The following is a 21,052-nucleotide window of genomic DNA, read 5'->3' on the forward strand; positions in this document are numbered from 1 at the left end:
ATCTCTTTTTTCAACGTCCTGTAGTTTTCTGAGTAGAGGTCTTTTACCTCTTTAGTTAAGTTTTTTCCTAGGTAGCTTAATTTTTTTGGTGCGATGGTAAATGGGATTATTTTTATAATCTCTCTTTCTGAAAATTCACTATTGGTGTATAGAAATGCCTCAGATTTCTTGGGGGCATATTCTAAAAGCAAAGTTTAAATGTCTAAATAATATCTTCAATTTTTAAAAGTAATGTATAATACATTATTGATTCATTAAATGTTTTTGAGATGCCTTTATTACCGTATTTGCCGGCGTATAAGACGACTGGGCGTATAAGACGACCCCCTAACATTTCCACTCAAAATACAGAGTTTGTTATATACTCGCCGTATAAGACTACCCCCTCTTCCGCACACCTTCCACACACCAAATAAAAGGTAAAACAATATCAGATTTGATTTTAACATTTTAATTTATATTCAAATGCTTATGACATGCAGGAAAACTGTCACAAGGCTGTATGTAATCAAACATGTACATAAAACAGTGCAAGTTTATTACCGGTAAACATACCGGTAATTCACTAAAGAAAACACACTCTATAGACTGGTACCGTAGATGCTTCTCAGGAACACAGGCAAGCAGCCCACAACCTAGAGGGACTGTCAATGATAGAAGTAAGATAACAAATAGAGGGAGAGAGCAAGTGCCGGGCAAGTCCCTAGCAAGTTTGCTGGCGTGGCAGTTTCACCTTAAAAGCCTTCAAACTCCTCTTCATCATCTGATATTAAAAGTTCATCAACGACATCTTGGTGCCATGATAGGGATGATAGGGGTTTGACTGGTCGACATTTTCTATGCTGTACTGTACAATGGGGCAGTATTGTGGTTGGCTGTTGGCTGTATACAAAGCCTGATTTGATTGGTCCCTGCTCCCTGTTTGCCCGCCCTGTCACTATAGCAGTCTGGTCCACCCTTGCATCAGCATCTCCCTGGGACCTCACTAGTGCGCAAGTGCGAGCTCTTCAACATTCTAACAGGCACCATGATAGCGCAAAATCGCGAATCTTCAATGCATATGTAAAGAAATATACGGTAACCCGAATTTACCACACTCGCAAAATCGCATAACAGTAAAATCGCATAACAGCCGAGCATACACCCAGCAGCGCTGCTGATGCCTGAACGGTATGTGGAATGAAGTGGGCGGGCATCGGGAGGCCACTATGGCACGGGGCAAGCACTATGGACAGTCTATCTGAAGTGTACCTGGCGTATAAGACGACCCTCCACTTGGAGGCATATTTTTCAGGGCCAAAAAATCGTCTTATACGCCGGCAAATACGGTACATCTTTATTTTTAGAATTTAGACATTTCTAGTGAAATAATTGATTATATTTATTGCTGAAAGCTATTTTATGTCTGTTGCAATATCCCATATTTGTATTACATAGTAATAAATGAGAACAATACCACTTTAGAAAAAAAAATTACATATAACTATAAAATGCTGCATATATCCAATATAATAAAAGCCTAATATGCTAAGTGTCTGGTTGTCCGGTCGTCCGTTCAACCAATCAAAGTGTAATATGCTAATGATATGCTAAGGTCACTCAGCCACTCGCTATGACATGCACTGACCACCAGGGGGAAGACAGTCGACCGGTCAACTAGTCACCATAATGGGCACAGGCCACCTGGGAGCAGACGCTCCAACCAGTAAGTTAGCTTTCTGCTGGGGTCCTGCTGATTGGGACTGAACAAGATAGGCCAGACACGCCCTGGAGCCCTCACGCAGTCCATCCCAAGCTGGCCAACCTCCTGTATCCCTCCTCTGCCCCGATTGTGTACTGGTGGGGTCCCTTGGCCTGGCCTGTGTCCTCTCGCAATCCAGGACCCCTCGGGGGATGTCGGAGAGCCGGTTTTGGCCTGATCCCGCTCAACGCAGGAGCTGCCCCCTGGTGGTCAGTGCACTCCCACAGGGGGAGTGCCACTCAGCCAGAAGCCGGGCTCACTGCTGGCGAGCGCAGCAGCGGTGGCGGGAGCCTCTTCTGCCTCCGCGGGAGTGCTAAGGCTGTCCAACTACTGGCAGTCAGACATCCCCTGAGGGCTCCCAAACTGCTAGAGGGTGCAGGACGGGCTGCGGGAATGCCCCCTTCCAGTGCATGAATTTCATACACTGGGCCTCTAGTATATATATAAAATGCTAAATCTAAAAATGTTATATATGTAATGTTCATCATGGAATTACTTAGAATTGGTGGAAATTGGAAACATTCTACATGCTTAGCAATAGAAAAATGGAGTCTTGAAATCAGCTATTTGAGGCTGTACATTACTTACATTGCTTTTCATAAGGATGCGTAGGTTGATTGGTTGGTTGCTTGCTTGGACAGAAGTGTGAGAGGGAGGGAGGGAAGGAAGTAGGCAGGCAAGGAAGTTATCCTTCTTAAAAAAGGTTTGCAAGCATTGAAAATTATAACTGTAGCCACATGAAAAATCATTATAGTATAATTTAATGTTAAGTGAAAAACAGGATAGAAATTACTTTGAGAATTGGCTATGGCACTTAAATCTGGAGCATCATATGAAAACACTGTGCATATAAAAAATGATTGGAAAGAAATATACATGATTTTTTTCCTGTAATGTGGCACATTTTAAAAATCAGAAGGATGAAAGTTTATTGAAAAATTACATGAGTTGTTAGATTTTAAAATGAATGTGTTTTAACCTAGTAGTAACAGAAATGCACTATGGGTCTGTGATACTTTGTTATAAAGTTCTAAGGTAAACCTATCCATCCATTGCATCTATAACGGGTGGGCAAACTTCTTGACTCGAGGGCCACAATGGGTTCTTAAACTGGACCGGAGGGCCGGAACAAAAGCATGGATGGAGTGTTTGTGTGAACTAATATAAATTCAAAGTAAACATCATTACATAAAAGGGTATGGTCTTTTTTTTTTTTTTTTTTTTACTTTTATTCATTTCAAACGGGCCGGATCCAGCCCACGGGCCGTAGTTTGCCCATGGCTGATCTATAATATCATGCTTCAGACACTCTTATTTACTTCTTGGGAGCTGTCCTAAGTTTAGATTTAGGCATAACCATACATCTATTATTGAATTTCTTACTCTAATTTAGTAACAGATAAATCTTGATAATAATATTTTTTTCTGTTAAAATTACTTCACTGTATCTATGTAGATTCAGAGTATTTATGTTTGTGGGTAAAGAGTTAACGGAACCCTTTTATCTTCTGCATGAAAATTTGATCTCTGCTTAACTATCTAGCTCTGGTACCCTGAAAACCTGATAAAGACTTGGAATGTCAAGTATGTTACTAGACAACATTGCTTATAATAAAAAATATTCTGGATGGCCCTGGCCTGGTAGCTCAGTTGATTAGAGTGTTGTCCTGATACTCCAAGGTTGTGGGTTTGATCCCCTATGAGGGCACATATAAGAATCAACCAATGAATGAATGAATAAATGGAACAACAAATCGATGTTTCTTTCTCTCCCTCCCTCTCTCCCTCTTCCTCAAATCAGTAATTAAAATTTTTTTAAAATTTCTGGATCTGGATTGGGAAAACTACCAATACTTTATGGAACACTTAACTTTGGGCATCCCTTAGTTCATTGACTTCTATAACAGGCATGATCCTGGGGGTATGAAGTTTTTCTTGTATATTTGTCCCATATGCATCTCATCTTCTTACACCTGAGGCTGTGCCCCCCGTCTGGCAGGGCTTGACAGGGGAACCTCAAGGTGTGCCTCCCGTCGGTAAGGCTTGACGGGGGACCTCAGGCCGCGCCCCCCTACTCAGCAGCGGGGCTTGACAGGGGACTTCAAGGCGCAACCCCCACCCCGGCCCAGGTTGGGGGACCTTAGGTCATGCTCCCCTGCCCAGTGGGGCTTGATGGGGGACCTCAGGCTATGCCCCCCGCCCAGCGCCAGGCCAGGGGAGGCTGCGACCCTGCCTGGCGGGGCTTGACAAGGGTGGGGCCGACCGGGTCTGGATCTAACCCAATGGGGTGGGGCCGGCCAGGTCTGTGTCTCTTGCAATTTTGAGGTACATGTGGGTGGGCGGGGACTTGACTCTGGGTCCCATGATGCACCCCAGATTCTGACAGAAGGAAAATTTTCATATATATTTTACTAATTTTCCAAAGGGGTCGCGACCCACAGGTTGAGAACCACTGATTTAGATGAAAAATATTGGAGGAACTTTAAAATTTCATCTCAACTCCCTTTTATAGGTTGTGAACTGGCTTGAGGGACCTGGATCAGAACAACTTAGAGCCCAGTGGGGGATTGGAGATTCCATTCGGGCTTCGCAGGCCCTACAACAGAAGCACGAAGAGATCGAGAGCCAGCACAGTGTGAGAGACTTTTTTACCTCTGCACGTTACAGTGCTATTCTTAATGTGCTAATTAATTAGCATGTGTGATGCTAAGTGATAAGTTGCTATAAACTTCGGTGTAGGAGCATAAACATACAGGATGTTTACTGTTTAGAGGCCATAAAGGACATTTTGACCACTTGGTACATATTCATTTGAAGTTTGGCTGTGGTTTTTATCTCCAGTACAGTTTAATAACATATTTTTATAGAGACACAATTCATGTGACAGAAACCACAGTGACAGAAGAAAGAATAATAATACAAAAACAGGACTTTCATTTATAGTCCCTGAGATAGAAACATGATTCTTAAGGTCATGAGTTGATAATTATTGAAGCTGCATGGTACATGGGGTTTCATTGTAGAGTTTACCCTTGAACAGTGAGGGGCTTAGGGGCATGGACCGCCCCCCCCCCCTTCTTCCCCTCTTTAACTGTTAAAAATCTGCATGTAACTTTAACCCCACTAAAATTTACTAATAGTCTACTGTTGGCTGGAAGCTTTACCAATAACATAAATAGTTGATTAACACATATTTTATATATGTTTTATATATTGTATTACAATAAAGTAAGCTAGACCCGAGGTCGGCAAACCGCGGCTCACAAGCCACATGCAACTCTTTGGCCCCTTGAGTGTGGCCACGAAGTTTCAATCACACTGTACGTGTGTGCCCGCATGTGGTATTTTGTGGAAGAGCCACACTCAAGGGGCCGCAGTTTGCTGACCACTGAACTAGAGAAAAGAATGCTTTTTAAGAAAATCATAAGAGAAAATACATTTAGAGTATTTATTGAAAGAAAAAATCCATGTATAAGTGGACCCATGCAATTCAAATCCTGTGTTGTTGAAGGGCCAACTACTTTCTACTGTTGAATAGATTTGAAATTTTTCATTCTAAAAGGTTTGCAAAAGAGAATTGTACCATTTTAACCAATAGATGGCACTGCGTTTCACCTTGAGAATAGGTTGTTGCTGGATGAACATATTATGATGTTTAAGATAGTCTAACATTTTATTAAAAGCTTTCTTGTCTTTGTAAATAAAAGTGAACACTTTAAAACATGTATTGGAATTTTTCAGGTCTCATGAAAGTCAAATTTTTCTAGTATATTGATTGGTTAATAGGAGTAGAATTTGGAGAAACTTTTAACCCCTTCCCCAACAATTTTTTTGTTAAAAACGTTTCTTTTTCAGACTAATTTTTTTATTTTGGTTCTATATAGTATTTTTGATGCTGGTTATGAAAACAGTTTGTAACTCGTCTTCCTATAAACCATATTTTTTTACCATATTTTCTTAGTATACTCGTCGACGACTGAAAAAACATTTTGTGAAAACGAGTATACACGTTTCTGCCAGGGAAGGGGTTAATAAACCATTTTTGTATTAAAACACTTTGTCAAGTATTAAGTTTTAGATTCTTCCTAAAAGCATAATTCACAAATAAAGCTAAACATAAATTTATTAGCTGAGAATTGATTTATATTTTTTTAAAAGATCACTGGCTGTTGTATGGAGAACAGGGAGTAGAGACAAAAAAATGAAATAGGAAGGCAGGAGGCTAACAGAATGGAGGCAGTATAAGTAATGAGAAACTGTCAGATTCATGGGTTAAGCCAGCAAGACTTGCTCTTGGAAGAAGAATTATATGTTTGGCTTTAGCAACTATTAAGTGGGGAAGACTGGGAGAGAAGCAGGTTGGGAGGCTGGAAATCAGTATCTTTGGGGACAAGTTAAATTTTGGATATCTAAAAGTCACCTGAATGAAGATCGTTAGTAGACGGTTGCCTATCAATGTGTATAATTCAGGAGTGGGGTCAGGCGTTGGGAGTTGTAAGCCTATTGGTATTATTTAAAGGCATGGGGCTATATGAAATCATCCAAACCCAATGAATATTGATTTAGAAGCAAAAAGAGAAGAGGGAGAAGAAATGGTCTGGAAATAGTAATGGGGCCTGAGGCAGCCATCTCTCTACTCCACCTCTAGGATTGTGGGATGTCAGCTGTGAAAACAAAAACAGCCGTTAGTTAAGAGGGCTACAGGGCTCACTGCCTTTTCTGACGGTGGACAGGTGTCATGTAAAGCAAGAGAGAGAAGGAAACAGAGGCCAGGATGAGGCTAGAGGAGATTTTGTCCTTGGCTGGAGTGTGTTCTAGGGATTGGCGTGAAGGATTTGGGGATTGGGGACTTTTCTTCTTAATTTAAATGGTTTTGCCTAAGAAAATTCTTTTGTTTATTAGTGTATATGGAGAAATTATTAAATGTCATGTAGGTCTCCATAAACTAATTTTATCCTTAATTTACTTTACAATGCCTCTATTATAGGAATGGTTCGCAGTGTATGTGGAGCTTAATCAGCAAATTGCAGCACTCTTAAATGCTGGGGATGAGGAAGATCTTGTGGAGCTGAAGTCCCTGCAGCAACAACTTAGTGATGTTTGCTATCGACAGGCCAGTCAGCTGGAATTTAGGCAAAATCTCTTACAAGCAGCCCTTGAATTTCATGGTGTTGCCCAAGATGTAAGTATCTACTCTTTGTGCTTTTCTTCTCTTCAAACGATCTGAATACTTATCTGCACATAATTTTTGCAGGTTTGCATGTCTCCTAATTATTTTCCTGGAACAGTAAAATAATGTACTGGTGGGGGAAATGAGATAAAATCTTTGATTTTTTTAAGTCAATCTGCATGCACCTAAACTTTTTTTGTCTACATAGAGTGTCCCAACTAGTAGATATATTTTGTTTTTATTGTTTCTCAATGTGTATGCTTTATAACATAGAATGAAATGGAAGTTTCATTACTTTTGTACATTCTGCTGACCTGGATATATTTCTTTGTCTTCCTGGTGCATGCATCTGTGTGTTCTGTCTTCCAGATAACATGTATTCTAATTATGCGTTCTTGTCTTTTAACAGCATAGTCTTTTTTCAAGTATAATTGTGATAACCTCATTAGATATAAACCTCATTAACCATTAAACACTTTAGATGCTGATTACATCAGGGTTATCTCTTTGGTGTCCCTCTGCTTTAGTTGTCTCAGCAGTTGGATGGCTTATTAGGGATGTTGTGCGTAGATGTAGCACCAGCTGATGGAGCATCGATTCAGCAAACTTTAAAACTGCTTGAAGAGAAGCTGAAAAGTGTTGGTAAGCAGATTTTAAAAATGCTGAAACATAAGAGTTCTTTTAAAAAAATATTACCATGGTTACACAAGTCAGCATATACTGAATTAATAATTATTTACAGGAAAAATTACTATAAAAAAGGTTTTTTGTTCTCTTGAAGGATGTAATTTATGCTTAAATTTTTATTTTTTTCATTGTTGGTCAATCACTTCCTTCATTGGACCGTTAGCCTTTCTTATTTACCCAGCTATATCTACAGGTGCTATGTCTTGCATATCCTATGAACAGTTATTTGTAGTGCATGCATAAACTGTAATTAGCTGTGAAGTGTTCTGTGGTAAACCCTGTATGCCCCAAACTGTTGTTTTATGCAATGATTTTTGTTGTTGCTATATCCTAACCTGTAAAAACATACTTGGTTTGGTTCTGTGAATTTGTTTCTCCAAACTGGAAATATTGCCAAGATTACATACTCTCTAAGCCTTAATGAGATCCAATCTCATTAAGCTAGTTCTTTCACTTGTCATCAAGGCCTTTAAAAATCTAGTAGCAATAAATACAGTGACTTTCCCTAGGTCATGACTGGAGAGGTAGACAGTAGATGCAAAAATGGAAAGTGGGGATGGGTTGAGGAGGACAGGGGAACAAAGGTGATATAGGAGAAGTAGCAGAAACCGAGGGCAGAGATTTAATAGAAAATGGTAACATGTGATTGGACCAAATTAATTACTTTTTGAAAAGGATTTGAAGGAATGGATTTGAAAAGTCATGTTTATATATTGGCATTTTACTCGTTTGAGCCTTTGTTATTTTAGCAAATGATATGCATAATACACATGTAGTATTTAATATGCCAAATGAAATTTATTTGAAAATGTCAGAAAATTTCTTGAGCCACACTTCTTTAAAAAAAAAAAAAAGAAAAGAAATTCCTGTATACTTTGGAGTATTGCAAACATCCTAAGTGTTGCTTCTTGTTGGGTATAAACTAGGTAGTGCCTGTACTCAGAATGTTTAGCATCCTTTAACATTGCTTCAGTGATTTGAAGCCTTGCAACTCATACCTGTTTTTGAACAAAACATTTGCCTTGTTCTAAAAAAAATTGGACTATGTAAAAGCAGAAAGGAAAAAATTGAAAACCCTTACTGATTAAAACAGTAATTCTCACATTTACAGCTTTCTGCTTTAAAAATTAATTATTATCTATGGAAATTAGCCCTTTGGAAATTCTCTTTAAGGACAATTTGGCATTAGGAGGGTAGAGGGAGAATTTCAGTCTGAGTCACATTTAAAGGGGTTTTATTGCTCGAAATGTTCAGAGGACTCCACCCAAGGATAGTTTAATATACAAAGTGTTATACTTGGAACTCATGTGCAGTATCTGCTGCAAGGGTTTACTTGAGGGAGGGAAAGCACTTCCTTTGTTTAAGAAATTAAATCTAGCAACTTTTGTTTTAGATGTAGGATTGCAAGGTTTGCGTGAAAAAGGTCAAGGTCTTCTGGATCAGATCTCCAATCAGGCATCCTGGGCATATGGGAAGGATGTAACCATTGAAAATAAAGAAAATGTGGACCACATACAAGGAGTGATGGAAGATATGCAGCTTAGGAAACAAAGGCAAAGTTTGACTACTAATGTTAATTTTTGCTAAGACAACATTATTGATTAAAATGACAAATGATATAATTTATATTTTTTATTCAAACTAAAAGTTTTTACCTGTTTATATAGTAGGCATGTAGTAAGTTTTTTGTGACTGTAATAATTATTGTATGTAATTATACTAACACATAATGGCAATTTATTCAATTAACGAATGGGTACCTTTTCCTTTTACTCAGTAGTAAAAATTTCGATTACACTCAAATACTTTTTATTCCTATTTCCAGTGTAGCTTCTGACTCTTTTGTCTTTTAAGAAAATCCTTTTTGGAAAATTTTGCTTTTCAGTTTTCATTTGGTTTAGTTGATATTAAATGTCATCTAAACTGATCTGTTTCTTCATCTAAACTTCTTACTAACAAATTATCATACGTCCATTGTTCTCATATTTGCTGTAAAAGGATTAGACTATAGATTAATGTTTGTTAAAGTAAGATGATGGGTGAGGGTAAGATGATGTTTAGTTTTATTTGATACAGAATTAGGAATTTAAAGGCTTCTTTGAAAACTCAATTTGCAATAGCAACTGCAAATTATAGTTGTTCCTGTGCATCCACGGGCATTGGTTCCAGGACCCCCACAGATGCTCAGACCCTTTATATAAAGTGGTGTTGTATTTGCATATAACCTACGCACATCCTCCTGTATACTTTTAAAGCACCGCTATATTATAATACCTAATACAATGTAAATGGTAGGTAAATAGTTGTTATACTCTATTATTTAGGGAATAATAACCAGAAGAAAAAGTCTGTACATGTTCAGTACGGATGCAACTGTTGTAGATCTTACTCCATAGCACAAATCAGCAGCAATGTAAGATATTTTTTTGTGAATATTTTCATGTTAAACTCTGCATCTTGCACTTATTCTCTATTTTTTCTGAACCTGTCAAAAAATGACAAATGCTTTTCCATTTACAGAGCACTTCATGGAAACCAATGAGTAAGGGCACTAAAATAGGTTCTTTATCCCTAATAAATCACCATAATTTTCACTACATAGTCATGTAAGCAACTACATAACTTTTTCTGAATATTTTCAATCCATGATTGGTGAATCCATGGATGCAGAACCCACAGATAATGGAGAGCCAACTGTGTTTTGAACTAATAGATTAGATTAATCTATGCATATAAACATAGATTAATCCATCTAGAAATTTTTGTACACCTAGAAATTTTAAAGTCAAGAAAACCTACAGAAACTCTCCCCTTACATCTTAGAGAAAACATTCACCAGACAGAAATTCTTTCTACCCTCATATCTGTAGATTTATCCGTTTCACTATTCATTCTCCTCCCAAAGGATGACAGCCCTGCTCTTATCAAAGCCGATCCTTCCATGTACCCTCATGTCTCCTCATTCCATCAACTCCCGTTTTCTCCTCTGATCCCTGTCCCTCATTTATTTGCTTAAATATCTCCTATTTTAAAAAAGGTATAAAGAATTACACACCTTCCTCTTCAACTCTTTCTTTGTCTTCTAGCTCTGGAGCAGTCCTTCCTGAAAGTGAAGTCATTTGAAGATCTAATCTACACTCATTTTACTGTCTCACTTTTTCCAGTTTACTTTTCAACCCTCTGCAGTCTGGCTTCTCTTACCATTTCACTAAATCTGCTCTTATTAATGTCTCCAGTGACTTTTTAATTACCATCTATAATAATAAAAGCATACTATGCTAATTAGACCAGACATCCTTCCGGACGACCAGGATCGAGGCAGCCACTGCGACTGCAAAGGTCTGCTCTTGCATGAATTTTGTGCATCGGGCCTCTAGTCTATAATAAATGCTTGATCTTGCTCAAAATGCAGGAATACTTTTAGTCCTGACCTTGTTTACCCATTCTGAATAGCCTTAGACACAGCTGAATTTTTCTTTCTTCTTGAAACTCCCGGACAACCTTGTCTTTGAAAACACCCTGTTGGTACTCCTCCTGGCATTCTGTTTCTTCTCAGTTTTCACTGTTTCTTTGTCCTCCTGCTAATGTCACTGCTTCCAGGGTTTGTTCTGAAGCCAGATTTTCCTCTCAGTCTGTGTTCTCCCTGGACAGTCTCACTACTTGAATGACCTTTAGTGTCATGATTGAGTGGTTATTGCTCTGACACAAACTACTCTCCTGTGCTTTAGACCCATAATTCCACTTGCCTGCTGAGGATCTCCACCTGGATGCACCATACACTAGTCAAACCAATGTGTCCAGGTTGGAATCATTCTCCCCCGCCCACATTGCTCCTCTCCTTTAATTTCCTATCTAGGTTAAAGTTACCAGTGGCTACCAAACTTCGGGTGTATTCTAAAATTTTTACTCTTCCTCATCCCTACAGCCTCATCAAATGTCAACGTTTTGCTGTTTTGTTATCCTAAACATTTCTTTGTTCAAGATTTCTGTTCCTTATCTATGGTTGTACACAGAGTAATGTTTGTAAAGTGCACTTCTAATTACACAATTTCCTTATAAAAAATCTCTCTTTCTAAGTGACTTCCTGCTTTCTCAGATGAAGTTCTATCTCCTTGGAATTGTGTAGGAGGTCATAATCCAGTCTTGCATAGTCTCATCTCCTGTAACTTTCCCCAAAATCACATGGTTGTTTTTATTTCCTGAATACCTCATGCTGTTTCATGCATCTGTGACTCATTTTCTACCTACTGGATTCCCTCCTTTTTTTAAGGTGCTTATCCTTGCAATCCTTTTTAGATTTCTAAGACAAGTTAATCACCTATTCCTCCATACTCCCATGAATCCTTTACATGGCTCTACACTAACATTTATCACATTGTTTATGTAAACATCCAACTCCTCAAATGGGCCCATCTTAATACAAGAGACCACGTCTTGATTTTTTTAAGCACATTACTCAATTCCTGACAATGTGTTGAATACATGTATGTCATCATCTTCATCTTTAAAGTGTCTTACATTGTAATGTAACTTCAGATTTTAGAAATAATTAGCATCACTTTCCTTCAATCCTTTGTAGAATTTTACTTTAACCAAGTTGCATTTTAACAGCTTGCTGTGTGATTTTTGAAGGCATCTTTATAAAAATTGTCTTGTGACAATGACATTTGTATTGTTATTAAGCCTTCTTTAAGAACATCAACTGTAGTGGAGCCCAGGGTCTCCTAGTTAACTAATTATTGGTATTTGGTATTGCAATGAGATTTCTCCTTCCCACCTAAAGTACATAAAATTGCATGGGAATGAAGGGAATGGATCAGAGTTAGGTCAAGTCACCTGATTATCCAGACCTTAGTAAATTTAAAAATACACTGTGTTGTGTTTCTCTGCACTCAGAGAGCTTTAGCGGTTTTTTCCTTCTTAAGGATATAGTTAGAGTTTTTGTGTTTCTTTTATTCAAAATTAGATATTACTCTGAGTAATGTAACACAATGAAAAGTGTTACTTTTTTTAATTTCCTTGAACATATCTCCTAAATTAGTATTTGAGAAACTGCATTTTTATCTTTGAAGCTAGTTTAATGATAATGGGCAATGGAGATTTCTTTGGGTTTTAGTGTGCTACTGCATTTATGCTTTGCTTCAGTACTCTGCAGAATCCATGCTATTCTCATGAGGGTTTGTGATTCAGTATCATTCAGGTATTTTGAGGTTTTGATGTGATATACAAATAGTTATCCTTTAAGTTCTTATAAATTAATACAAAATAGTTACAATCCCCATAGTGTTGGATTAGGTGTTTTAGTATACTATAATATGTGTGCGCTATAATAGTTATCAACAAAAACAAAATGTTCTAAATTTATGTTTGGATTTATTAGATGTGAAGACATGGTAGATGTGCGAAGGTTAAAGATGCTTCAGATGGTGCAGTTGTTTAAATGTGAAGAAGATGCTGCCCAGGTAAGGATCAATTGGCACATTGTTTAGTTGGTTTTTTTTTCTTAGAAGATTGATTTCATCCAATTATAGACAACTTTTTTATAGTCCTAAGAAGGTAACATGAGGTCAGATTCTAGTTTAAACTGTTGAAATAATAAAGTTTTGTATTCCCAGTTATCTTACTTGGTCTCATTTGATTTACCTTCTTAATGAAATCCTCTGTTGAGCTAGAAATTGGGACTAGGTATTATTTATTATTCATCTGTTATCAGTTATATCCCAGGATAAAGGCTGGATAACACACTGCTTTTTAACTACAAGTGGCTTTTTCAACTAGGTAAACAATTTGCTCTCTTTTTGTATTTAGCATCAGAGTACATCATTTCAGCTTGGCATAAAGGAAATTTGTGATTTTAAATGGTAACATAAAATCATAATATAAAGAGATTTCAGTAAGATCTATATGTATGTAATCTATTACAAATCGTGGTAATTTTAAAAGAGTGCTTCCCTTTAATAGGCATTGTCTTTAGATTTTTAAAAATATTGAATAGGAGGCAAGGTCATTAATTCATGTAGTTTGTCATTGAATGAACTAAGCTATTAGGAACTTAGGTTATAACTAATAGATTAGTCAATCACATGATATGATTTTTCTTATAAATATGATATTTTGATATAATAAGTAAAGACTTATGAATCCAGCTTCACTGTTCTTTTCATTTAGGCAGTAGAATGGCTAAGCGAACTTCTGGATGCTCTGCTTAAGACCCACATCAGATTGGGTGATGATGCCCAGGAAACGAAAGTTTTACTGGAAAAGCATAGAAAATTTGTTGATGTCGCACAGGTGCAGAACTGGTTATCTTCCTTTCCTACAAGCTCAGTGTTTGAATAGCTTTCTGCATGATTATAATGTAACTTAACCCTCCAAGTCCCAGAAGGTTAGTTATGTTATTCCAGAAATATCACAGAACTAAGAAAATGTCAGCTGGTGCATCCAAACTAGCCTGCACAAACTTGTGAGGGTTTATGTTTCCCTGAATACAGGTTCCGTATGCCTTCTGTGATTTATGTGATATATTATAGGATTTTTTAGGCAATCCAACTGTTCCTTCCTGAAAGTTAATACAAAATATATGTTAATGCTGTATCTCACCAGCATTAACATTACAACACAGATTTTGTTGTTGTTGTTGTCAAATGTGTCTTAATTAATTTCCCTAATAATTGAGTTTACCGTGTTGTGGTTTCCTCTGAGGAATACAAAGTGCCTGTTTTTACCCACTTGTCTCGATTAAAGACTGAACAGACATTCTTTTTGGCCTTTGGAATTGAGCCGACTGAGATGGGGAAAACAGAATAAGAAAGAAACTTACTGAAAATGAACTAAAAGTATTGCTTCCCCTGCATTATTTATGCATGCCGATAATCTGTAGTAAGTGCCAGTGGAGTCATTAAGTACTGATTTCCAGGAGTGTCACTTAATGGCTACCACAGTCCTCCTGCATGCTTTCCCATCCCTCTTTTCAGAATTCTTTTATTATAATTCCATGTTTACTTTTTTTTTAGAGCACTTATGACTATGGAAGACAGTTGCTACAGGCCACCGTTGTGTTGTGCCAATCTTTGCGCTGCACTTCTCGGTCATCTGGGGATACACTTCCTCGACTGAACAGAGTATGGAAGCAATTTACGATAGCATCTGAAGAGAGAGTACATAGGCTGGAAATGGCTATTGCATTTCACTCAAATACCGAAAAGGTTTGCTTTTTTAAAAATGTGGTCACAATAATATTTATTGTGTATGTTTAAAATATGTTAATCTTAATAATGTAATATGTGCTTAGTCTGGTTTTAAAAAAATTGATACTAGTTCTGTTATTTAAAGTTTGTTTAGATATATTATCTCAGAGAGTTGAAATCAAATTCTCTTAGTAATTGGTACCAGTGGTGGAGTATCATGGTTGGAGAAATTCAAAACCATTCAGTGGCCTTCTGTCTACAGTGTTACTCTTCTCACTGTACCTACTTCCCATAATGTGCTGTCCATTCTTTAGGAGGTCATGACTCCCATCTCATTCATATGCCAAGAAAGGAAACTTTGCTTTGGTACCTGCTATAAATTATCATAAATTATTTAAAAGGGTACTTTTTAATTTTTTAATGTTTAGAGTCTGTCCAACTAAAATGAGAATAAGGACAAAAATTAAAACTTTTAGAAAAACATTTTTATTGATTTCAGAGAGGAAGAGAAAAGAGAGAGAGAGAGAAAAAGAAACATCAGTGATAAGAGAGAATCATTGATCAGCTGCCTCATGCACACACCCCCCACTGGTGACCAAGCCTGCAACCCAGGAATGTGCTCTGACTGGGAATGGAACCGTGACCTCCTGGTTCATAGATCAAAGCTCAACCACTTAGCCACACTGGCCAGGCAGAACATATTTTTATGTGTTATTTTTTAAGAAGTAATTCTAGAATTTATTATTTATTAAATTATTTAGTCTCAGAAACCAGAAATGAATATGCAGTGTTATTGGGCAGGTTTTCATAGAACTTTTTTCTTAACTCAGCACAGTGAAAATGTGTATCACCTGAGCTTTGCATTTCCATTCTGAAGAGGAACTTTATTATGTAGTTAGCTTTATTTTGATCTCTTACAATGAAAGTTTATATATAGGGGAAGTTTAGTACAATTTAAAATAGGAGAAATCAAAGTTTTAAATGTGATAGCCTTGTCTGTCGAACAAAAGAAATGTTTCCAGAAACCTCAGGAACTAAGCAGTTTCTGTCTGTGTTATGAAATACATTTGTTAGGAGATGTTCATAGTAAACTCTTGCTGACCTAGTCACTGAACTCCACACACAGGGCAGTGTTTTAGGGGCCTAATGATAATGAATGAAAGTATGCAAAATGGCTTAACTTGCTTATCTACTGATTATTTTAATGAAAACTTTTTGTTCAAGTATAATATTAACATAATATGCAGATCATAAGTCATTAATTTTAACAAGATGAGCACATCTGTCCAATCAGTGCACTGTTCAAACAACAGAATGCTACCAGCTCCTGAGAGGCTCCCATTCCTTTTTAGCCACGCTGCTTTTGCTGCCCCTCCCCCTCTCCAAGGTGACCACTGGCCCTATTCTAACACCACTGGAAACTTTTTAGGATGCTGTTTTTAAAGGAATCAGCAAAGGCATTTTAAAATCTAGACCACTTTAAGAAGTTGTATAGGAATATATATATATATACACACACACACACACACACACACACACACATATATATATATATATATATATATATAATTAAATAACCAACTGTTGATTTTTCATTGGCTATAATAGAAAATTAACATTTCTACTTTTTCTACTTCATGGCCTTTATCATACTTATAATAAACTTGATTTAAGGTTATTTTGCTGTGCAAACCTATGGTGAAACCTTTTCCTTTTGACTGTGTTCTGTTTTATACCAGTAAGCGTAAATGTAATAACTATAAGCAAATTGTACAGTATGATTGGGAAAATATTTAAATTAAGTCTAGAATTTTAGACTATAAATATGTTCTTTATGAGCTACAATGAAATAAACATAATTGGATTAAGTGAAGTCTCTGCAAAAATAAGTACTTTTTCTTTTACCTTCCTCACATTTTTTAAGTTTTTTTTTTTTTGAGTTAAATTTAAATGGTAATAGTTAAGGAGAAACAAATAATATCTTTACAAAGGCTGCAGAACTTCCCTATATTTGAATTATAACCATAGCAGTTTACATCAGTTAAGTTAGCAGATGAGTTTTTAAAATAACTATAAATTGTGTAATTAGGCCATCAAATCAGTTATGTGCTAATACTTGGAGTATATGTTGTTTTGCATTTATATAATTTTTCATTTTTGAAGTCTGTAAAATCTGGAGGTCAAAATCTATATCTCATTTATATCCCAAGCACTAAGTAAACATATAATAAGTGTTCAATAAATTATTACTTATTGAATGAAATAATACTTCTTAAGTACAATTTGAACTTACTTTCCAAATAGTTTTCTAGTATTCCCCCACCCCCACCCCCCGGAATCACTGTTGATCTTTTTCATATTCCAATTATGTTAGTCAGGATTATGTATCTCATTTTGTTTGAATTTTTTGAGGCAGTTTTGTCAAAAATAGATAAATTTTCTACAATGGTGTACATGAAGATGCTAAAATAAAACAAAATATAAACACCTTCAATCTGCTAAATTTGTTTGAGATTTATTTCCTTTTTCTCTCTTGATGTTGCCCTTTTATGTTGCAGATTTTGCAAGACTGTCCAGAAGAGCCTGAAGCTATTAATGATGAGGAGCAATTTGATGAAATTGAAGCAGTTGGGAAATCACTTTTGGATAGATTAACTGTTCCTGTAGTTTATCCTGATGGGTATGGTGCATGTTCTTATAATTTTACTAGAGGCCCAGTGCACGAAATTCCTGCACTTACTGGGGGTGGGATGGCGGGGCAGGGGGAGGGGGCTCAGCCCGTTTTGCAAGAGGGCGCAGGTCAAGCTGAGGGACCCTGCCGGTGCACGATCGAGGCTGGGGAAGGATACAGGAGGTTGGCCAGTCGAGGAGGGACCGCAGGAGGGCTCCAGGGCATGTCCAGCCCGTCTTGCTCAATCCTGATCAGCCAGACCCCACCAGCAAGCTAATCTACCAGTCGGAGTGTCTGCTCCCTGGTGATCAGTGCACGTCATAATGAGCGGTTGAGCGACCTTAGCACATCATTAGCATATTATGCTTTGATTGGTTGAATGGACTACCGGACACTTAGCATATTAGGCTTTTATTATATAGGATCTTTTAATCTGTGAGGTCTTTTTATCAGTGAATTCATTAAGAGGAAAACCTGTTTGTTGTAAAAGCCAAGTCAATTAGCTTTGGTCCACATTTTCAATTCCTATGATAAACTGGTTTAAAATGAAACGAAATCTGAACCCGGCTCTTAGCAGCAGTAGCACTTGATACTTGCTGCCATCAAATGTGTTGCTTCTTCACAGCTTGTTGTAGAAGAAGGATCATTGACTAGGTTTACATCCTGTGTTCTAGCCTTGACTATGATGATAGGGACTAGGTGACCTTGGGCATCATTCAGGGAAGGGGTAGGGACTAATGTTTAGTGAGCTCAGCATATGCCCGGCACAAAGTTAAACACTTCACCTTCATTACTTTGGCCAAACAGTGCCAGGCTAGTGTGATTATTTCTGATTTACAGATGAAGAAACTGAGGCTCGGAAAAATGGAATAAGGCGTTCAGGATTTCATTGCTTCTAAGTAGAATTAGGATACAAAGTCAGATCTTTCTGGCTCCAAACCCATTCTCTTTTCACTGTGCTGTGTGCAGTACCTGATTCCATGTTTCTTTTCATTTCAAACAGTCGATGATAAAGATATGAAATAATCTCATGCAAATAAATGGGCCAGTAAATGAATCAGAAAGAGTTTTACCCTGAGCATTTAGACCTTCTCAGTGAAGATGATTTAGAGGTAATCGAGAGGATATTTCATTCAAACAATAGGGAAACCAGACCATTGAATACATATATCCTTACATTTCAGTATAGTACAATGGTTAGAATTGTGGATTCTAACCAGTTGCTTTGATATAAATATCAGCACCACCACTTAGTTGCTGTGATACTTTGGGCTAGCCACTTAACCTTTCCTGTGCCTCAGTTTTCTGATCTAGAAATAGGATTCATACCTCCTCAGATTATACGTGCAGGGGGATCATATGAGGTAAATGTATATAAACTACTTAAAACAAATCTGACACATAGTGCAATTATTGCTGTGTCATGCATATCAAATGCTTATTTGAAATTAATATTGAAAAAATATATTTTATTCTCTTGAACGAATATTATTCATAGTCTAATATAGAGATAATTACTAGTCATACCTAAACTTGAACAGTCAGAGCCTACAGTCATGTTATACATCTACAATGTATACAAGAGAATAAATCTTAAAATTGTAAGTTGAGCTAGTAACAGTATTAGTGTGCTGCTTCTGGTTGTTCCAGGCCAGAACACCCAGCCCTCCCCAACCCCTATGATTGCATTTCACAGCCAATTGTCTGCCAGTCTCCCTTCTACTCAGGTCAGCCTGGGAATATCTTTCCCTGGTGTTTTTAGCTTGAGCTTCTCCTCCTGTTCTACAAATAATTTGTGTGTCATTTCCTCATCCTTTTAAGATAAAATAAGTTAATTCTGTATTATTCAGATTTGATAACCACACCTTTAATAATTGGAATTTTTATTCCATTTCATACAATAATTTGTGTCATATTAAATCTGTTTCATGGTAAAATTATTCAGATTTATCTTTTGTAACATTCTCTTGGGAAAATATTTTAAAAATGTTTTTTCTGGAGTCATTGCTTAAAGACCCAGGTTCAGATCTTAGTTTTTCCACTATGTGATCTTAATTAAGTCACTTAATTTTCTACACTTCCCTTTTCTGATCTAAAAAATGAAGAGCTTAAACAGATAATTTTTAAAAATTCTTCTACCTCTAAAAGATTCTGTGACTCTGAAAACAGAATCTTTGCAGGTATGATAAAATTAAATGATTTTTCTATGTCCCAAATGATACCTTAACATTAAATGGATATTCATTTGGTAACTATATTAGAAGTGAGTGTAAGTAGTCCTTAGCACTGACGTACACAAACTTTGGATTTGTGTGTGCTATGGACCCCAAATTGAAAAACAAAAATATCAATGTTTCATTGATATTTGCATAGCTTGGTTCTATTATTGAGATTATCCTAAGTACACTTCATATGACATTTATACCACTAATATATTTGTCTTGACATTTTTTAATATATTTTATGCCGTCTAAAAAATGTTCCTCCTACTGAATTACTACTCAAAGATAAACAGTATGATCTACAAATGAACTAATGGCTTATCACAGAGGTAATTTTTATGCTAATTTTTTGCTTCCTTTTGTATTTGCTGTGGTCAGTGGATCTGTATTAATGTGAATGGGGTTTTTCTCTTTGTTTTGATTTTTAGAACTGAACAATATTTTGGGAGTCCAAGTGACATGGCTTCTACTGCAGAACACATCAGAGACAGGATGAAACTAGTTAGTCTCAAAAGACAGCAGCTGAGACATCCTGAGATGATGACCACAGAGAGCTAATGGCAACCAGCTTCCCACAGACCTGCGTTCACAATAATCCTGCATGTCATCGGCATACTGCTGCATTAGCCACAGCACATTCAGATACATTTCACAGCCAAGATAAGCCTCCTTTCTTTCCATTACACATTTCTCTCTACATGTTAGCACCTTGCAACTACCAAGGCATAATTATTTAACATGCTTTGGGACCATAGACTCCAAGTATCTTAAAAGAAGGAACTATAAACATTGCACTGAAAACCTGCTTTAAAGCTTTACCTGACCTGTCAGTTTGTAGATGAACAACTGATAATAAGCTTTGAGTGGTGCTAATAAGAGTTTAGGAATTCTCTATATAAAAATAATTGCCCTTCCTCCCCAGGTGATGTAGTAAATTTAGACTATATAGTGAAATGGTTATTAGTAAACAGTGGTGTCCTCAAAATTTTACTTTTTAATTTTTCTTCAAAATTGATTATTTTTATTGTGTCAGTATGAAGAAAACATTCAGATCTTTGATATATCATAGTCATTGAAAGACATTTTCCTATTTGTAATGATAATGTATTAAAAGTTGTTTGTGCTTAATAAAAGGCTTCTTTTAAACATCGTATTTAATTTGGTGGTTATATCCTATTTCCAAACATGAGTGCCTTATTAAAAAGGGCATTCTTAGGATTGTGAGGATGGTTTAATACTTGTTTTTTCAAGTTGGTTGCATGTGTTTTAGCCTGAAGATTCATATGTCAGCATGTGTATATAATAAATAAGCATGTTTTATCATGAATAATTAATTGTAAAGAACAGTTTAGGTCTTTAAGAACTTACAAATAA

The 21,052-nt window shown here is 36.7% G+C and overlaps 1 protein-coding gene across 1 annotated transcript in view; it reads left to right on the top strand.

Moving 5' to 3' along the window:
* SESTD1 (SEC14 and spectrin domain containing 1) overlaps positions 1 to 20,831 on the top strand; it is a 61,874-nt gene extending 41,043 nt beyond the window's left edge. Inside the window, exons 9-17 of the mRNA XM_006760569.2 lie at positions 4,254 to 4,376; positions 6,729 to 6,923; positions 7,439 to 7,553; positions 8,992 to 9,151; positions 12,979 to 13,060; positions 13,767 to 13,889; positions 14,612 to 14,803; positions 17,344 to 17,465; positions 20,107 to 20,831. Of these exons, the coding sequence (XP_006760632.1) occupies positions 4,254 to 4,376; positions 6,729 to 6,923; positions 7,439 to 7,553; positions 8,992 to 9,151; positions 12,979 to 13,060; positions 13,767 to 13,889; positions 14,612 to 14,803; positions 17,344 to 17,465; positions 20,107 to 20,236 (1,242 nt within the window). The 3' untranslated portion in view covers positions 20,237 to 20,831. The remainder of the gene's footprint in view (positions 1 to 4,253; positions 4,377 to 6,728; positions 6,924 to 7,438; positions 7,554 to 8,991; positions 9,152 to 12,978; positions 13,061 to 13,766; positions 13,890 to 14,611; positions 14,804 to 17,343; positions 17,466 to 20,106) is intronic.
* Positions 20,832 to 21,052: the final 221 nt, after the last annotated feature.

The sequence above is a fragment of the Myotis davidii genome, unplaced genomic scaffold (genome assembly GCF_000327345.1).
Source record: "Myotis davidii unplaced genomic scaffold, ASM32734v1 scaffold370, whole genome shotgun sequence".
Lineage (NCBI taxonomy): Eukaryota > Metazoa > Chordata > Mammalia > Chiroptera > Vespertilionidae > Myotis > Myotis davidii.